At 45.4% G+C, this 18,008-nt stretch overlaps 1 protein-coding gene across 1 annotated transcript in view; it reads right to left on the bottom strand.

Moving 5' to 3' along the window:
* Positions 1 to 767: 767 nt before the first annotated feature.
* The window catches only part of IL31RA (interleukin 31 receptor A), a 53,266-nt gene continuing 36,025 nt past the window's right edge, over positions 768 to 18,008 (bottom strand). The window contains exons 6-13 of the mRNA XM_011996746.1: positions 14,847 to 15,063; positions 11,454 to 11,636; positions 10,283 to 10,384; positions 9,328 to 9,474; positions 7,425 to 7,565; positions 4,535 to 4,628; positions 3,186 to 3,267; positions 768 to 1,469 (exon numbers count right to left, since the gene is read on the bottom strand). Coding sequence (XP_011852136.1) covers positions 984 to 1,469; positions 3,186 to 3,267; positions 4,535 to 4,628; positions 7,425 to 7,565; positions 9,328 to 9,474; positions 10,283 to 10,384; positions 11,454 to 11,636; positions 14,847 to 15,063 — 1,452 coding nt within the window. The 3' untranslated portion in view covers positions 768 to 983. The remainder of the gene's footprint in view (positions 1,470 to 3,185; positions 3,268 to 4,534; positions 4,629 to 7,424; positions 7,566 to 9,327; positions 9,475 to 10,282; positions 10,385 to 11,453; positions 11,637 to 14,846; positions 15,064 to 18,008) is intronic.

Here is an 18,008-nt window from a genome sequence, read left to right on the forward strand (position 1 = left end):
CCACTAATAGTCACAAGCTCTGTGCTCAGCTAGAGCGAAGGAGAAGAAGTCCTCCTGCTGGGGTTGCAAAGCTGCTAAGCATTGCATATTCCCAGGCCCTGCCCTGCTGCATCCAGGAAGAGGCCTTTTAAGGATATGTTCAGTAAGCATTCCTGGGCTCTGAGCCAGTATGAGGGGCCAGCGTCCCCTCATACTGACAACCACTGCAATGTCAGGTGCCTTTCTGCTCCCAGGCTGGGTGCTGAATAGAAGGGCAGTGGCAGCTGGGAAGTAGCCCCTGGAGACTGGACAGAGCTGTGCCCGGCAGCGTGCATTCCCCAGGGCCCTCCCCATTCCTTGATTTTTTAGTAGTCAATGCACTCTAAATTGGAGGTGAGGATTCTCAGGTGTGGTGTTGCTACAGACACTTGAGATCTAAGAGGATGTGAGGAGCCTCAGGCACCCCCTTAGGAAGGTCCACTCCACCTCCAGCCCCAACTGTGGGGAGAGAGGAAGGCTTCAGGGCTACCTCGTAGGGGAAGCCCAGAGCCCAAACCACCCAAAAGCCAACAAAACAGCTGTCCTCTGGCAGCAGGGAAAGGCCTCTGGAACTCTGAGGCGTAGCCCCAGCAAAGGCTGGTACCATGACCCAATTCCTAGGAGAACAGGTATGTCCACCTTGGGGGTCCTTTGGGCTCAGAACCTGGGCCCTTCCTCCAAAGCCAATCTGTCAGGAGGCACAGCTTCTGTGAGAGCTTGGTATCCGAACAAAAGAAAAGAGATTGCTGTTCCTTTCCAAAACTTGGGCTTATCACCATCGCTTCTTCCCAGCACAAGGTCACACCTGTGCCGACCAAGTTCAACTGGCAGCTCAAGGGCAGGGGAGACTTGAACCCAGGCAGGATGTGGCGGGGCCAAGCAAGCGCTGCATGCTGAGTCTTGACATCTTCTCTGGCAAGGGCCATCCACACTGAGGCCCTGAGGGTCTCATGCTATGGTCGCATTTAGACTTCTCCTTTGGTGTGCTCTGGAAGTTTTTGAGACACAAGAAATTCCCTGGTTGTCACTGAATTTTTCAAATACGGATTTGGGGCCGCTGCCTCCCACACATGGTCTGGTGCTAGACTTTCTAGACTTTGACCAGAAACAAGAAGCTGCTCTTCGGCTTCTAGGCAGGTCCCTTCTGGCATCCTCGAACGTAGGTATTGGGATTTTCTGGGAGGAATCTCAGGTGAAACTGGGAGCTCCTCAAAACTTTTCCCCAGGGGACAGTCAGGCCTGAAGGGGTGGGTCACGTACTCATTCTTTTCCCCTCCTAAATTGTTTTCCTGACCCGTTCTGGCTTCATCTGTGAACATTTCTTCCAGAACATTCCCAAAGTTCACCACCGACTTGTCAATAACCAACTTGTCACTGGGGGTGGAACATGGTTTTAAGATCCTGTCTTCTGTGTTCACAGAGTCATCAGACTCCTTCAGGTTTAGCTTATCCTGGCAAAGAAAAAGGGACATCCCAAGTAGTCATTTAGAAGTCACACATAACATAGCCAAAAACTTGTTAGGCTTGGGACAGCAAATGCCCACCTCCGGAACAGCCCCCACCTTCCTCCCAGGCCCAGAAGTGGTGCCCAACCCTCTCCATATGCCCTTCCACAGAGCTTGGAAGGAGTGGCACAGTTCCTGAGAAACAGTGCCCTGAATTCAAACAATGTTTTAAATATATTTTTATATATGTATATAATTTTTTTTTAAATTTGAGATAGGGTCTCACTCCCGTTGCCCAGGCTGGAGTGCAGTAGCATGATCACCACTCACTGCAGCCTCAACTTCCCAGCCTTGGGTAATTCTCTCCCATCAGCCTCCTGAGTTGCTGGGGCTACAGACGCACACCACCACACCTGGCTAATTTTTTTATTTTTTGTAGAGATGGGGTTTTGTCATGTTGCCCAAGCTGGTCTTGAACTCCTGAGCTCAAGTTATCTGCTGCCTTGGCCTCCCAAAGTGCTGGGATTATGGGCATGAGCCGCCGCACCCAGCCAATTCAAACAATGTATTCTGCTAGAGTGTGCAAGGCTGTTTTCCACATCATCCCATGCTCACAAAACCCCAGTTAAGATGGAAGCACCAAAATTACAACTCTTAGGGATGGAAAAACCACATCATAGAGTCAGACTTGTTCAACCTCACCAGAATATCAGAGGTGGCCTCATGGCAGGGACAGTGACTCTGTCATTTGTATCCCTAGGGCCTAGCCCAGTGCCTGGCATGTAGTGAGTGATTAATAAGTGCTGACTCTAGAGGCCCAACCTGCAGATTATTCAAAAAGCATGTTAGTTATCAGAGAGCACTGCCTATGAATCCGTTTACTCTCTAAATGACATTAAATAAGCAGGAAAGTAAATGGTATAAATCAGTCCAGTATACCGGACTGGTAAGAGGAGGACATAGAAAGAAAGCCCATTATAACAAAATGCCCATGCTCAAAAAAGACTTCTGAGTTGGAACAAGGACTAATATTTAAAATTTGTGCATCAAGGAAAAACTGGAAACAGCCTTTCAGTAGTAAGGATTTAAAGGTTATATTTGATTGGGCTTGTTTCTACGTAAGCAAGAAATTAAACCTTAAAATTTCCCTAACAGTTTTCCACTTAAAAATTTATGAAAATGGAGGGTTTCTAGTTAAGGAATACTCACTAGAAAACCCCAGTGCCAGTTAAATAAAGCCAAAGCCTGACTCTGATGTCCCCAACCTGAGAAAAACAACATGAGGCAGCCTCAGACTGCCATGCCCACCAGCATTCCCTGGTGATATTTAGGCAGTCTTTAGAGTAATGTGCTCTTGGCTGCTTTGTAAATGGTTTCAAATCCTATAGCCAGGCCTCGTCTCTCTCTCTAGCCCATCGGGTACGGAAGGGTAGGGCCAATGTCTTTATTCTGCAGCATCCTTTATGGGACCAGTTCCACCTGGGAACACACTGGGTCCTCACGAGCCTGGTGAAGCCCTTTCCTCTTGTCAAAGCCTGAGGTCAAAGTCGTTCCAGGAAGGCTGATTCCATCTGCCCCGCCTGCCATTCCCTGAGACTTTTCAACTCGAGTTCTCTTGATGTGAACCTCCATAAAAGCTCAGCCTAGGACTCTTCCCCATCTCCATTCACCTTGTCTACCTCCCACGACGATGATTTCCTTAATAAAAACAGAAGAGTTTACCTTGAAATCATCTCCACGCCATGTGGCTATACTACTTTCAGCAGGGTTGGGAACACTGGGCCAACACAGGTGAGTCAATTTGCTAATGAGAGAGAAGATTTTAAGATGGGAGGTGAATCCAAGAAGCATTAGCACCGTACGGCTGAGTCAAAAGAGTGAGGCTGTGCTAAAGGGAATTGTAAGTTTCCCTCCTAAATAAGGGCATGTCTGCCTGATAGAATCTGGGAAAGTGGAGTTGTTCTGCGTTGTGTGCTGGGGAGTGACATTGCAAGTTCTCTGTGGGATGTGATCAAAGGAGACTCCCCATACAAAGCTTATCTTCCCCTCTCTCCCATCCGGGCATCTCCATACCTACCCCAATGCTGTAAATTGCACCATCACAGAGTCATTCCTTTGAGGCTTATCCTCTGGGAAGGACAAGTTTATAAGGTTTTACAAACCTTATAAGCTACCCACACTTTCCTGCAATGGTTCTCGAAGTGTGGTCCCAAGCAGCAGCAGCAGCAGCATCACCTGGGAACTTGTTAGAAATGCAAATTTGGGGCTTTACCCTAGAACCACTGAATCAGAAACTCTGGGGATGAGGCCTGATTCTGATGCATGCTAAGATCAAAATGATTACTTAAGTGTATAATGTACAAGCATCTATGCTGGTGGCTTGGTTACCACCTACAGTTGGTAACTGAGGTTGATATTAGCTTAACTAAGTGCAGCTGCTTGACAGAGATGACTCACAGCTGTCTAATTTGGAGCTCAACCAGGGAAGGACCATTAGGATGCCATAAAGCTCACTGCAGAGAGAAAGTGTAAGACCCTGAAGATGTGCTTTCTTCCCCACAGTGGCCAGGGCAAGCAGGGCAAAGGCCCCTGCACCCAGACCCTCACTGCACTGCAAGCAAGCAACAAGCTTGCACCTGCAGACGACTGGCCAGCACCCCAACACCATGGAGACACTGCTCCCTGCTCTGCCTGAGACAGAAGCTTGCAAGAAGGCCTCCTGCTGCAGCCGGGGCCCCGCTAGACACTGAGAGAAAGGGCCTGCTCTCCAACTCCAGTCTCAGATGGCAAATGGAGCAGACAGAGTCTGTGGGGCAGCTGGCACTCTCCTGGCCTCAAAAAGGCCTAGACCTGGGCATGGAGCTCTGGGAAACGAAAGTGCTTTTGCTTGGTAAGAATTCTGATGAGCCACTGAGCGTGGCCTTTAATAACCTCCATAAATATGCACCAAGTTAATAAATGAATGAACACCCCTTAATGGTAGAGTGCCCTCTCCTACGAAGCACCTATGATGACTTCAACCCCTTTTTGTCCCTGATTTTTAAGGCACCCACTGTTGTCTGCAGACTCACTTGGGTTTTTTGAGACCATATGCCACCGTCAGGATAATGAGAATAAGAAGGCCTCCACCAATCAGAGAAGTTATAAGGATAATCTCAAAAACACCTTTGAAAAAGAAAGAACAAAAGTCAGTAGTGAGTTCCTCACCTCCTTTACAAAAATCAATGATTAACTTTTTCTTCTAGTAGCTTCAGCAACACAATTTCTTATTAGTTTTCTTTCAATTAAATTCCATTTCTTTCCACTAAAAAGCCCCCAGGTCAGGAGTTTGAGACCAGCCTGGTCAACATGGTGAAACTCCGTCTCTACTAAAGATACAAAAAATGAGCTGGGTGTGGTAGAATGCACCTGTAATCCCAGCTACTCAGGAGGCTGAGGCAGGAGAATCGCCTGAACCTGGGAGGTGGAGGTTGCAGTGAGCCGAGATCGTGCCATTGCACTCTAGCCTGGGCGACAGGGCTAAACTTCATCTCAAAAACAAAAACAAAAACAAAACACAGAATTTTGTGGCTCCCCATCGAGGCATCTTCTCCTGGCAGCATTCATTCCAACAGCATTCATTCAGTGAATATTTATTGAGCACTTACTTTTTAATTTTTATATATATTTTTTGAGATGGGTCTTGCTCTGTCGCCCAGGCTGGAGTGTACTGGCATGATCATAGCTCACTGTAGCCTCAAACTCCTGGACTCAAGCAACCTCCTGCCTCAGCCTCCCAAGTATCTAGGACTTGCAGGTGCAAGCTATCAATCATGCCCAGCTAATTTTTAGGTGTTTTTTTTTTTTTTTAGAAGGAGTCTCACTCTGTCACCCAGGTTGGAGTGCAGTGGTACATCCTGGCTCACTGCAACCTCCGCCTCCTGGGTTCAAGCGATTCTCCTGCCCCAGCCTCCCTGGTAGCTTGGATTACAGGTGCCTGCCACCAAGCCCGGCTAATTTTTGTATTTTAGGTAGAGACTGGGTTTCACCATGTTGGCCAGGCTGGTCTTGAACTCCTGGCCTTGAGTGATCCTCCTGCCTTGGCCTCCCAAAGTGCTGGAGTTACAGGCATGAGCCACTGTGTCCAGACAGCAACTTTAGCTAAGGTGTCCAAGGAAGGAGTACAATTCAAGCTGATCTTAATAGTGAGAAGGATCCAGCCATGTAAAACCATGGAGAAAAGCATTCCAGGCAGAAGAAACAGTGGATGCAAAAGCTTTGAAGCAGGAACAAGGTAAGGAAGATAAATTGGGGCAGAAAGCAGTAGGAAAAATGAGGTCAGTAAGGGACAGATGATGAAAGACCTTGAAAGTTATAGGAAGGAGTTTGGATGTTCTTTAAAATATAATAAAAGTCACTGGTGGCTTTTAAGCAGAGAATTCAGGGTTTGAAACTCTGGCTGCTGTGTGGAAAATGGATTATAGATTATCAAAAACGGAAGCAGGGTGATTTATAATCTATAGACCAGGGTAGGAAAATTCTAGGTTCCAGGGCTGGATCTTGCTTTCATTTAATTCTTGGAGAAAACTCCTTGAGCTGATGAAATTTGTGCCCAGTGTTGCAAAACTTCAATATAGCTTTAAAAAATTTTAAACAGCATATCAAAAAGAGTTCCTAGAAGGCAATGTTAGTCCATCAAAACAGAATATGTTTTCTCTGTAAAAAAAAAAAAGTCATACTCACATTTTCCAGAGTCATAAAGCAATTTTGTTCTTGAAAAATGTGATGCATAAGAGGCTTTCAAGAATATTTCAAGCAATTTTTAGCTTGCCTCAGTTATTGCAAAAACTTGGCAGTGTCCCTTCACTTTTGATCTAAAAAGTTGTTCATTCTTTAAGACAGTTTTAGTATGTACTTAAAAATCAAATCTCTGTCACTCAAGGACTTAGCAAAATTAACATATTTCTCTTTCTCCCATTCTCCTTCCTACTTTCTGCTTCATCCCCCTCCTCATTCCATCTGCCTTCCTCTCAAATATCTCCCTTAACCAGCCATCATATGAAGCTACATTTTATTTTACATTATTTGTTGTCTGTAGTAAATTTTTCTTGCTATTTTTTAAAGTAAAAGTGGGTAAGTTAAATATATCATATGCCTTTTTGCTCAAAAAAAAGCCTCCACAAATGATGAGGTTAAGCCCCTTCCTATGGGTCAGTGGTCCTGTGTTAAACAAGGTTTTCCCTTGAAGGCCCTGTTGTACAGTGATACGGTTTGGCTGTGTCCCCACCCAAATCTCATCTTGAATTATAGCTCCCACAATTCCCACATGTTGTGGGAGGGACCCAGTGGGAGATAACTGAATCATGGGGGCAATTTCCCCCATACTGTTCTCATGGTACTGAATAAATCTCATGAGATCTGATGGCTTTATACGGAGAAACCACTTTCACTTGGTCCTCATTCTCTCTTGTCTGCCACCATGTAAGATGTACATTTCGCCTTCCACCATGATTGTGAGGCTTCCCCAGCCACGTGGAACCGTGAGTCCATTAAACCTCTTTTTCTTTACTAATTACCCAGTCTCGGGTATGTCTTTATCAGCAGCATGAAAACAGACTAATACATACCGTAACCTATGACATGCAGAAACTGGTGACTGTGAACGGGGAGCTGGTTTGGTGCTAGGACTGAAGTTGGCATTAATTTGACACCTCCTCCTCCAGATGATTTGTGGCTGCCCAAGAGGAACGACCAAAATGACCAGCATTTCCAAATTCAGCTCTCAACTCGCTTGCTCTCTCCCTCCCATCTCCTCACCTATGTGCTTTCCCGGAAGGTTGGTGAGCCGGAGAGCAGGGTGGCTCTTTTCACCTAGGCACTGCCCTTTCATTTGACTTCCTCCAGCCTTTGGCAGATGTCATTTCTCTCTGATATAAGGTGAACGTGAGGGAGAGGTACTTAAGGCTTGAAGGAGATACTCACTGAATGACAATGTCTTGAAATTTATGCTGGTCCCGTTGATTCCCCCAGCACTGGTGCTGGCCATGACCTGAACAGTGTAAGAGGTCTTTCGTTTCAGGGACTCCAGGCCATACTGCAAGATGCTGGAGTTGACTGTCTTGGCTAAGCAAAAATACAGAGATCAAACACCACAGTCAAACCAGACTGAAAACTGTGTCCCAGTAGCACCAAAATAAGAACATTGGAACCTGTGCTTCCAAGCTCAGCTGTCTCATATTCTGACCCCTATTCATGTCCTGCTTAAATATCAAGATGGACCAAGGAGCTCAATATAAGAGCTAGAACTATAAAAACTCTTAGTAGATAGCATAGGATAAATCTTCATGACCTTGAATTTCACAATGGTTTCTTAGATATGACGCCAAAAGCACAAGCAGCAAAAGAAAAAAATAGGTTAAGCTGGATTTCACTAAAATTCAAAGTTTTTGTGCATCAAAAGATAATATCGAGAATGAAAAGACAACCCATAGAACAGGAGAAAATATTTACAAATCATATATCTGATAAATAACTTACATCTAAAATATATAAAGAACTCTTATAAACTCAATAACGAAAAGACAACCCAATTTAAACATAAGAAAAAAGATTAAAAAGACACTTCTCCAAAGAAGATATATAAATGGGCTGGCCGGGCGCAGTGGCTCACGCCTGTGATCCCAGCATTTTGGGAGGCCGGAGCAGGCAGATCACCCGAGGTAGGGAGTTTGAGACCAGCTTGACCAACATGGGGAAACCCCGTCTCCACTAAAAATACAAAATTAGCTGGACGTGGTGGTGCATGCCTGGAATCCCAGCTACTTGGGAGGCTGAGGCAGGAGAATTGCTTGAACCTGGGAGGCGGAGGTTGCGGTGAGTCAAGATCGTGCCATTGCACTCCAGTCTGGGCAACAAGAGCAAAACTCCATCTCAAAAAAAAAAAAAAAAAAAAACATACAAATAGGCAAAAACTACATGAAAAAATGCCCAACATTATTAGCCAGTAGGGAAATGCAGGTCAACAAGATAACCACTACATACCTACCAGGACAGCCATAATAATTTTTTTAAATGAAAAATAACACGTATTGACAAGGATGCAGGGAAATGAAAACCCTCATACATTGCTAGTAAGAAATGTGTAGTGTGGAGTAGTCACTGTGGAAAACAGTTTGGTGGCTCCTCAATAAGTTAAACTAGAGTTACCGTATGATCCAGCAATTCAGCTTCTAGGTATATGCCCAAAAGAATGAAAAGCACAAACTCAAACAGATATTTGTACATAGCAGCATATGTTCGTAGCAGACATCTGTTCATAGTAGCCCTATTCACAGTAGCCTAAATTCACAGTAGCCACTAAATTGTATACTTTCAAATGTTTAAACTGGAAAAATATTTTACATGTATTTTACCATAAGAAAAAATTATTTAGCCTCAGCAAGAATCCAAGCCTTGCCCAGTATTTAAGATGTCAGGAGATACAGTGGACTGAAGAACAAAAGCATGATTTGGCAGGGGCAGTAGAAGTCATGGTGACAGGGTCTGTTCCTCCTCACTTTTTAAGCCAGGCACGCCATTCCTGGGAATGATGGTCGGGGAGCTCCCGGGAGGTCAACGCAGGGCCCAACCAGGACAAATTATATCAACTCCTTCCATTCCCACAGGACTGTCCTCTCAGGTACTGTCACTTCACTCTCATTTAATCCCCAAAACCCCAAAAGGCAGGTACTCTTGGCCCCATTTTCAGAGAGACTTAAAGAAGCTAAGTGACTCATGCCAGGTTGCAGGTCACAATGAGGTGGGAGAGCCATGCCTATGACAGATTTATCCATAGCATCTATCTGGGGCTTGGGGTTTTTTCCCACTTGGCTACGGGTGCGCTTACAGAATCCTTTTCCGCCTTCAGCTTGGTAAAAGATGGTGTAGTTGCAGATGATACCCTTTCTCTCACTCTTGGGAATCTCTTTCCATGTGATCGTGACCGTCTTCACGCCAATGTTCTCCACCTTGGTCTCAGGACCTTTTGATGGAACTGGAAGGGACGGGGGATAAATAATAATCACTGACCACACTCCAGGAGATCGTTCCCCCTACAAAGGCTCTGGCCAGTACTCAGACCAGACCACAGTGCGGGAGGCGAGGGGCGAGGGTTCGGTAAGGAACTGATGAATCAGCTTGTTTGGGAAAATTATTTTCTAGAGCCATCTCTCTTAAGCAAGAAGAGAAGTGGCATCAAGACCACTTGAAAAAGTCCTTTCTTATAGATGGCTCACTCCAATTTGGTACCCAGCTTTTTCATTCATATCTGTAAAGTGTAGTTATTATCAAACAGTTGAAGAATATGGATCCATAAGCTACCTCTGAGTGGCAGAAGATATTTTCCAATGTTGAATCTGGAAGACATGAACTTCCAAAAAGATAAAAGTAAAGCTTGAGCAATTCACCAGTAAAGCCCTTGCTTATTGCTACATAATTAAAAATAATTTTTTAACATCCTAGCTTAGGATGAACTCTGTAGGCTCCCTGATGTGGTCTTAATTCAGTGTTATTGCTGGTAGCAGCTCTATTTGCACTGTTTATTTGTGACTTTGGGCAAGTTATTTCACCTCTCTGAGCTTTAATTTTCCATTTGTGAAATGAGGGGATTGGACTCAATGATCTCTAATGTCTACCCCAGCTTCAGAATTCAGCAAGTTCATAACATTCAGAGCCCACTACAAGATGAAGCACAAATGAGCCCTAAGATGGCTCGGAATGAGCTACAGGCACTTGCAGCCTTATTCACATGTTGGACAGGTCCCACTGTTTCCTTTTCCCCACAGGGCCTTGTCCATACATACTGCCTTCTTTGGCATAAGCCTGGATGGAATATGGCTCGCCAACTTTGTCGTGCAACATTGGATACACAGAGATGTTATAGCACCAGAAAGGTTTTAATTTATCTGTAAAAAAGAAAGAAAAAAAAAGCGTAAGTGCAGAGCATGGCAGAGTGGAAAGAATACTAGACTGAGTTATGGCCAAACACTTACGGAAGATATTCAATTTCTCTACAGTTTCCACCTCTGGAAAATAAATAGGTTAGGTTGAATGGTCTCTAATATCTATTGCTTTTCTCAGGTTTTCTAATTAATTCTTATTTTAAAATTTAACTTTTTAGCTTTTCCTTTTTTGGAGGCAGGGAATCCCCAGGTCTGTTCTGACCAAATACTGTTGCAGCAGAGAGATCCACAGGATCGCTGAACACGCTGCCTAATTAAGTCCTAGAACAACATATCATCACCCTGTGGATCTCAAACACTTCGAATTCTATCTCCTCTACTTGCCTGCATCCCTGCGTGTGTATTATTCTTAATATGGATGTTTGAAGCATTAAGAAATGATTGTAGTGACAGGATTAAAAGGGTAAAGCCTCATTAGGGAGGCTGAGGCAAGAGGATCACTTGAGCCCAGGAGTTTGAGGTTACAGTGAGCTATGATCGTGCCACTGCACTCCATCCTTGGCAACCAAGCAAGACCCTGTCTCTAGAAAATAAAAATTCAAACAAAATTAAAAATAAAGAGTAAAGCCTCACTCGCGTATCTTACATAGGGCATGGACTTTCCTGAAAAGAAGGCTATTCTGGTAACAATCACCTGGGAAGGTGGCCTAACTCTTAAATAGGCAACCAGAACTGAAGGAAGTATCCTAGGTAGGCCAGCTGGGATCCACACTCTGGAGTTACCCGTGGGATGACCCAGCTGTCCGGGAAGGGCTCTCTGATGGTGGGTGTTAAGATGGTGTTTTCCACCTGAGGACCGGTCAGATACCTGGTCTGCTTGTCACCCACAGCTTTCTGTGCCAGCCTCACCTTGGAAATACCAAGAAGCGTGTCACTTCATTAAGCTTGCACAAGCTTGCCAAATGCTATTAACCACACTAACAGCTTTGAAGTCAAAGTTAAAGATCTAAAACTGGATGAAAATGAAACTAAACCCTGCACTGAGGGAACCTGTGGGTTCCTCCCTGGCTACCTTGCTGGATCGTCCAGTTCGTGGCCTGAGACACAGATTCCCAGGCAAGAGTGGGGTGCTCTGAGTCCATGTCCGGAAACCATTCAATCATCCAAGTGTTCACGTCTAGAGCAGAGCTTTGCCACTTCACCACTAGCCAGTCCTCAGCAAGGCAGGCCTGCACGACCTCAATGCACCGAAATGCTGAAAGGAGAGAAAAGGACTGCTTCATAGCTACCCACCTCCTTCCCCAAATGCAACAACCACATTGGCATCCTCATTGCCTCAACTGTAAAACAAGGCCAAAGTTCAGGATCTCCATGGCAGCCTCCCCGGATGGCGCTCTTTTCCCTCATCTTATTGCATCCTTTTTCCTTACACAACACCTTTGAGGAGTAAGTGGCTTCTTAATCTTCCTTTACCTACCCCAAATTAACCTGTTTGCAGAAAAGAATCTCACTAGAGAGTTGATGGCTAAAAAGACTTACCTTCCACAGGCGTCTCTGCAAGTCAAACAGAAAGGAAACCTGAGACAGAGAATCTCCAAAGGTAGAATTTCAGGCTCTGGGAATTGTGTGGCTGGGAGGCTGGGAGATGGAGACCCTAAAATCATACCAGGGAGATGGCTTCACGCTTTCACTGTATAGTCTGGTTCTACACAAGCTGGAAATGAATTCCTATCCTCAAGGCAGCAAGTATTGCGTTTGTACCAGAAAGATAAAGACACTGCCATCCAAATTACCCAGTATGGATCAATACATAAATGGCAACATTTTCTGCGGGACTGGCTAAAATAATCTGGAAACAGGTCACAAGGATTTATTTAATAAAAAATTTGAGTGTGTGGCTTCCAATCCAATATCTGGAACTTAATCTGAATCAGAGAGAGATCTTATTGAAAATGTTCGAACACACAGAAAAGAAGAGAACTACTGGAGGTGTAGCGAGGCAGAAAGTGGAAGGTACAAACTGGGCGGGGCTCAGAAATTCCAGGGCATGCTCTCCCCTCACCCAATCCTCACCAGCGTAGCACTCCTCAGCCTGCAAAACTGGAATCCATGGGAAGGGCGTTTCTTTTTCTTTCTTTTTCTTTTTTTTTTTTGAGGCAGAATCTCGCCCTGTCACCCAGGTTGGAGTGCAGTGGTGTGATCTTGGCTCACTGCAACCTCCACCTCCTGGGTTCAAGTGATTCTTGTGCCTCAGCCTCCTGAGTAGCTGGGACTATAGGTGCATGCTAACACACCTGGCTAATTTTTTGTATTTTTAGTAGAGATGGGGTTTCACCATGTTGGCCAGACTGGTCTCAAACTCCTGACCTCAAGTGATCTGCCCAACTCAGTCGGTCTCCCAAAGTGCTGGGATTTCAGGCATGAGCCACTGTGCCCAGCTGGGAAGAGTGTTTCAATGAATGTCAGAGATGATCCTGAATGCAGGCACAAAAGTGTCCTGCAAAAAAAACCCCCAAAAGCCTTTTGAAGCTGGAAGCCAAGGCCACATGTAGGAATCTGGGGTGGGGACCGGGGGTCCTGCATCCTGCTGTTCCTTGGCAACAAACCCCAGCAGGCTGTGTGTATATTTATGAGTCTTGTTCTTGTAAGCCACAGTAGACGGATCCTTTTCCCAAACAGGGCCCTTATGAGACACTCCAGGGGCTAGTCCTAGCAGCAAGGCCAGGTAATTTGTCAACCTGAAAAGGTAACTCCGAGAAGGACAACTGAGGCATGGAGGAAATGTGAAGCCACAGAAGGAGCAGAGGCCGGGGCAAGAAGCACAGAGCCTGGAGATCGACCCCACCTAACCCTAGGGCTCTGAGTTTCTCCTTCCAGCCTTCCCCTGCTCACCACCTGGAAGCCTCCCCAGCCAGTCCTGGCTGAAAGTCCCTGCTGGAGCCTTGGAGATGTAACTAGACTCTTCTAGCAGCCAATGTTGGTGCTCCACCCAGACCCACTCAGCTTCCTTCCTACTGTGTGCATGTGTTTTGCTTGACTGCGATGACTATGAGACGTCATTTACACTCTAGAGTCCCCTGCAAGATCCAGTGGGAACTCCCCTCCCTGGGGCTTTTATCTCAGATTGTACCTGTATGGGTTGAATTGTATCCCCCCAAAGTATATCCCCAGTGCCACAGAATGTGACCATATTTGGAAATAGGCCACTGCAGATGTAATTAGTTAAGACAGCGGGCCCTTTATAAGAAAAGAGGAATCTGGGCATGGAAACAGAGACACACAAGAAGCTAGCCATGTGAAGACTGAAGCAAAGATTGGATTTATGGGACTTACTGGAGCTACCACAAGCTGATGAATACCTGGGGCCACTACAAGCTGGAAGGGGTAAGGAAGGATTCTCCCCTAGAGACTTTAGGGAGCATGGCCAGCCACCACCTTGACTTGGGACTTCTGGCCTCCAGGACCATGAGACAATAAAGTTCTGTTGTTTGAAGCCCCCCAGTCTGCAGTGCTTTGTTTTGGCAGCCCTGAAAGCCCACCTTCGTCTCAGCCTCTGCCGTGTCCTGGCCTGCTTCCGCAGCTTCCTTTTCTCATCTCCCTGGAGGCGTTTTTGTTTTTTTTTTAAATGACTTGCCCACAAATCCTGGCCTGAAGAAGCCAAGATTAAAATAGCTCCATGCTATTTTAAGTGTTGGGAATTAGGTTAAAAAAAAGAAAGGAAAAATCGACAAAAAATCCCTGCCCTCACGACGCTTACATCCTATTGAGGAAGAAAAAGGTCGTAAAATAAATAATTTATAGAATAAGGGATAGCACTGTTTGAAAGAGAAAAATAAGAGAGAAAAAGAGGAAATCTATTGTCTGCAATTCTTTGAATGAAAGTTTTTTTATTCCAAAACAGGATAAATATGAGTTTGCCTGGGAGCAGTAATACGTCAAAAACTACTCAACCAAAAGTGTAATGAACAATTTATTGGCAAGTATAAACACTAGAATTTTTTCACAGTGACAAATGGAAGGGGAAAAGGAAGAAAACAGGACAGCAAGCATTAAACCAAGGATGGGGATGTGGTGAGTCCCCATCTGTGGGGAGAAGAGTTCAAGAGCAGCTTCGGTCATGGAGGACAGATGTGACAAAGAGGACAGTTTCACAGGACTCGACCCAGCTTACATTCACCCAGACCAGAACAAATCAAAGCTGCACACAGAACTTCTAGGCGTATGGCTTTCTATTCTGTAATTTATAAGGTTTCTGATTTTTAACACAGGCTTTGTTCCAAAGGAACATGACTTCAAGTGGTTCATTAATTACCAGCAAATTCTCACTGCTTCACCACCACATAAAAGGCCCCACTCCATTTTCGTTTTGACTCAAGAGAAACAGCCACCCTTGAGAGCCCAGGGACTGCTCCTTGGCCAGTCGATGGGACCAGGCACCTAAGGAAGAAGCTGATGCTCTACTTACACTTTTCCTGAATGGCTGGAATCCTCAGGGTGGTCACTGGAGACTTCCCAAGAGAATTATAAGAAATCATAGACACCCAATAGCTCTCGCCTCCCAGATGCAGTTCAAGCTGCTGGTTAGTGGTGTTCACTGTCTCTGTGAGGTTAGTGTTGTTTTCTGGAAAGTACCATATGTTGTAGCCAAGTGTTTTCTCTAGGACTGGGGCTCCTCTTGCCTTCTGAACCCAAAAACAAAATTTATTGCCAATAACAAAGAAAAAGAAAGGCATTGAGACAGTGAGAAGCAGTGGGGGTGAGGGTGGGGAGTAAGGCTAACTATTAGATACTAAACTACAATGAGGTAATTACCCTCCAGGGATGAATAACACATCCTTGGCTGTGATATTAACCCTTCAAGTGCCAGAAGAGGGGATTTACTAAATTTCGACTAATTCCATGAGGCTAAACTAGAAGAATGCCCAAGACAATGTAAACAAGCCACCCTTATTTCCTTCTGCCTGTTTCTTTCCCTCCATCCTATTCGTGTAGAGGAGTAAGGGCTAAAAAGCTGACACATTCCCTCTGAGCCCATCCCAAGTCTGGTCTGGCCCTGAGTCATCTCTTGCCTGGAGTATCCAAGGGTTGGAGAACACCCTATGCCCTAGTCTTTTATTTCCATGCCTCTCCCTCTGAGAAGGGAGCCAGCTTCCCTGGACCAGGCACCCCAGCCACGCATCCTAGCTAAGAGGGCTGCCCTACCAGTCCCAAACGCTTGGCGAGAAGTTTAAGGTGGAATCCTGAGGACTTTAAGCTAAACTCTTATTTTCTGCCTTGAACTTGGGCCCACTCACCAGTATTTGCCTAGAAGACAGCATGGTGAGTATTTCCCAGAATTTATAGGGCTTCCCTTTCTGTTACTGATTACACACATAGATGGAACGGAATGCCTGAATGTAAGTCCAGGACTTACAAGTGGGACTTTAGCAGGCACTTTGTCCCAGTGCCTTCCCAGTTCAGGAATTTCCTTCACACTTGCCTTGGCATAAAAGGTCAGCTAGAATCTTCCTAATGACCAGGAGCCTTTTATTTCTAAAGACGACCCATTTTCTTTTTTATTTTATTATATTTATTTATTTATTTATTTTGAGACAGGGTCTTGCTCTGTCACCCAGGCTGGAGTGCAGTGGCCTGATCTTGGCTCACTGCAACCTCCACCTCTTGGATTCCAGCGATCCTCCTGCCTCAGCCTCCCGAGTAGCTGGGATTACAGGCGTGCACCACCATGCCCGACTAATTTTTGTACTTTTAGTAGAGACAGGGTTTTGCCATGTTGTCCAAGCTGGTCTCGAACTCCTGACCTCAAGTGATCCCCTCACCATGGCCTCTCAAAGTGCTAGGATTACAGGTGTGACATTACAGCCCCAATTCTTTTTTAAATAAAATATTCTTTTTTAAATAATAATAAAAATTGAGATACAATTCACATTGCATAAAATTAACTGTTTCAGTGTGAGTTCAATGGCTTTTATTAATAGTATGTTCAGTCCTGCAACTATCACTATTATTTAATTTTAGAGCATTTTAGTACATTCTTTTTTAACCAACTCAAATTCTTAGCGAGCTCTTTCCTCTTGAAGGTGGGAGGGGGAAAAAAAAAGACCAGACCCACCAAGTGGTGGGGAGGAGGTGGGCACTGAAACCCATCTTCTCTACTTCACAAGCTGCCCTACTTGGCCCTTCACCACTGCTATGTAGCTAAGACCACATGTGGGCGTGTGCGGTTGTTGGCTTTCCTCCCCTAAAAATGTGTTGCCAAAATCACTTGTTTTCATTCTTGATGGCTGAGAAAGACAGTACAGCATCTGGGATTGATTCTCTAGGATTCCCCGGCATCTCTGGCTGTTGTCCCATGTGGAGGTGGAGCCTTGGCAACCCAGGGAGTCCCATAGCCTGCAGGTGTGGAGGGAGTGGGCGATGGTGCGGGAGCCTCCAACCCTGAGGTAATTGGAATGTCATCTGGCAAAGCAGGACACTTGCTCCATTTTCAACAGGATTTTGAACTTGCCTGGACTTCAGCAAATGTGAGCTAACATCGTGAGCATTTCCTGGGAATTCTGGAGGTACACGAAGGAATTCTGGCATCTCCCTCCTCTCCTCCTTCTTCTTCCCCACCTTTTCACTCTTTTTTTCTCCATCTGCCCTTTTCCTTTCCTGTTTATTGCCTTGTCCCCCCATTTTCTACTCCTTCTCTCACTTTCTTCTCTCAGGTCCTCTTTCCTCCTCCTCTTCTCTGCATTCCCCACCTGACTTCTGTTCCTCACTCCCAGGCTTCCATCCTAGAAAGGACCATGTGGTCCCTCTTCTGTTTTTGTGCCCCACTGTTTCAACATACGTGTGCCATATATGTTGCCAATGACTCGAGGACACACCAGCAAGCTGACCCTGATCAGAGCTCTTCTTAGATGGTTGGGTCGGGAGGGGGGTTCCAGAGACTAGTCAGCAGAGGCTTGTCAGTGATAGTGTCCTCCAGAAGGCCATGGTGCCTCCTGCACTTTCACTTTCTACCTTCCCCAAATGTTAATGTTTCAGACCAAAGAGGACGGGGGCCAGGGTCTGTCATGTTTGGGCCATCTGCAAGATGACCTATAGGGCTTTTTTGAGCTGGCCAACCAATGTGAGATTTGGGGCATCATAAAGCCCTCTAGGGAAGGAAATTCTGGAGGTAAAATTTCAAGAATCACAGTTTTTGGAAGGGTAAGAGACCAAAGGCTTTTAAATAGGATAAAGAAACAGGCTGGGCATGGTGGCTCATGCTTATAATCCCAATGCTTTGGGAGGCTAAGGTAAGAGGATCTTTCGAGCCCAGGAGTTTGAGACCAGCCTGGGCAACATAGCAAGACCCAGCCTCCACTATATATATACACACATATATATGTATGTGTATATATATATGTATGTATATATATATTTAAATTAGCTGGGTGTACTAGCACACCTACCCAGCTACTTGAGAAGGTGAAGTGGGAGGATAATTTGAGCCCAGGAGTTAAAGGCTACAGTGAGTTATGATTTCACTACTGCACTCCAGCCTGGGTGATTGAGCAAGACTCTGTCAAAAAGAAAGAAAGAAAGGCAGGGGGTTGGGGGGAGGGAGGGAAAGAGAGAGAGAGAGAGAGAAAGGAAG

Source organism: Mandrillus leucophaeus, unplaced genomic scaffold (genome assembly GCF_000951045.1).
Source record: "Mandrillus leucophaeus isolate KB7577 unplaced genomic scaffold, Mleu.le_1.0 Scaffold523, whole genome shotgun sequence".
Classification (NCBI taxonomy): Eukaryota; Metazoa; Chordata; class Mammalia; order Primates; family Cercopithecidae; genus Mandrillus; species Mandrillus leucophaeus.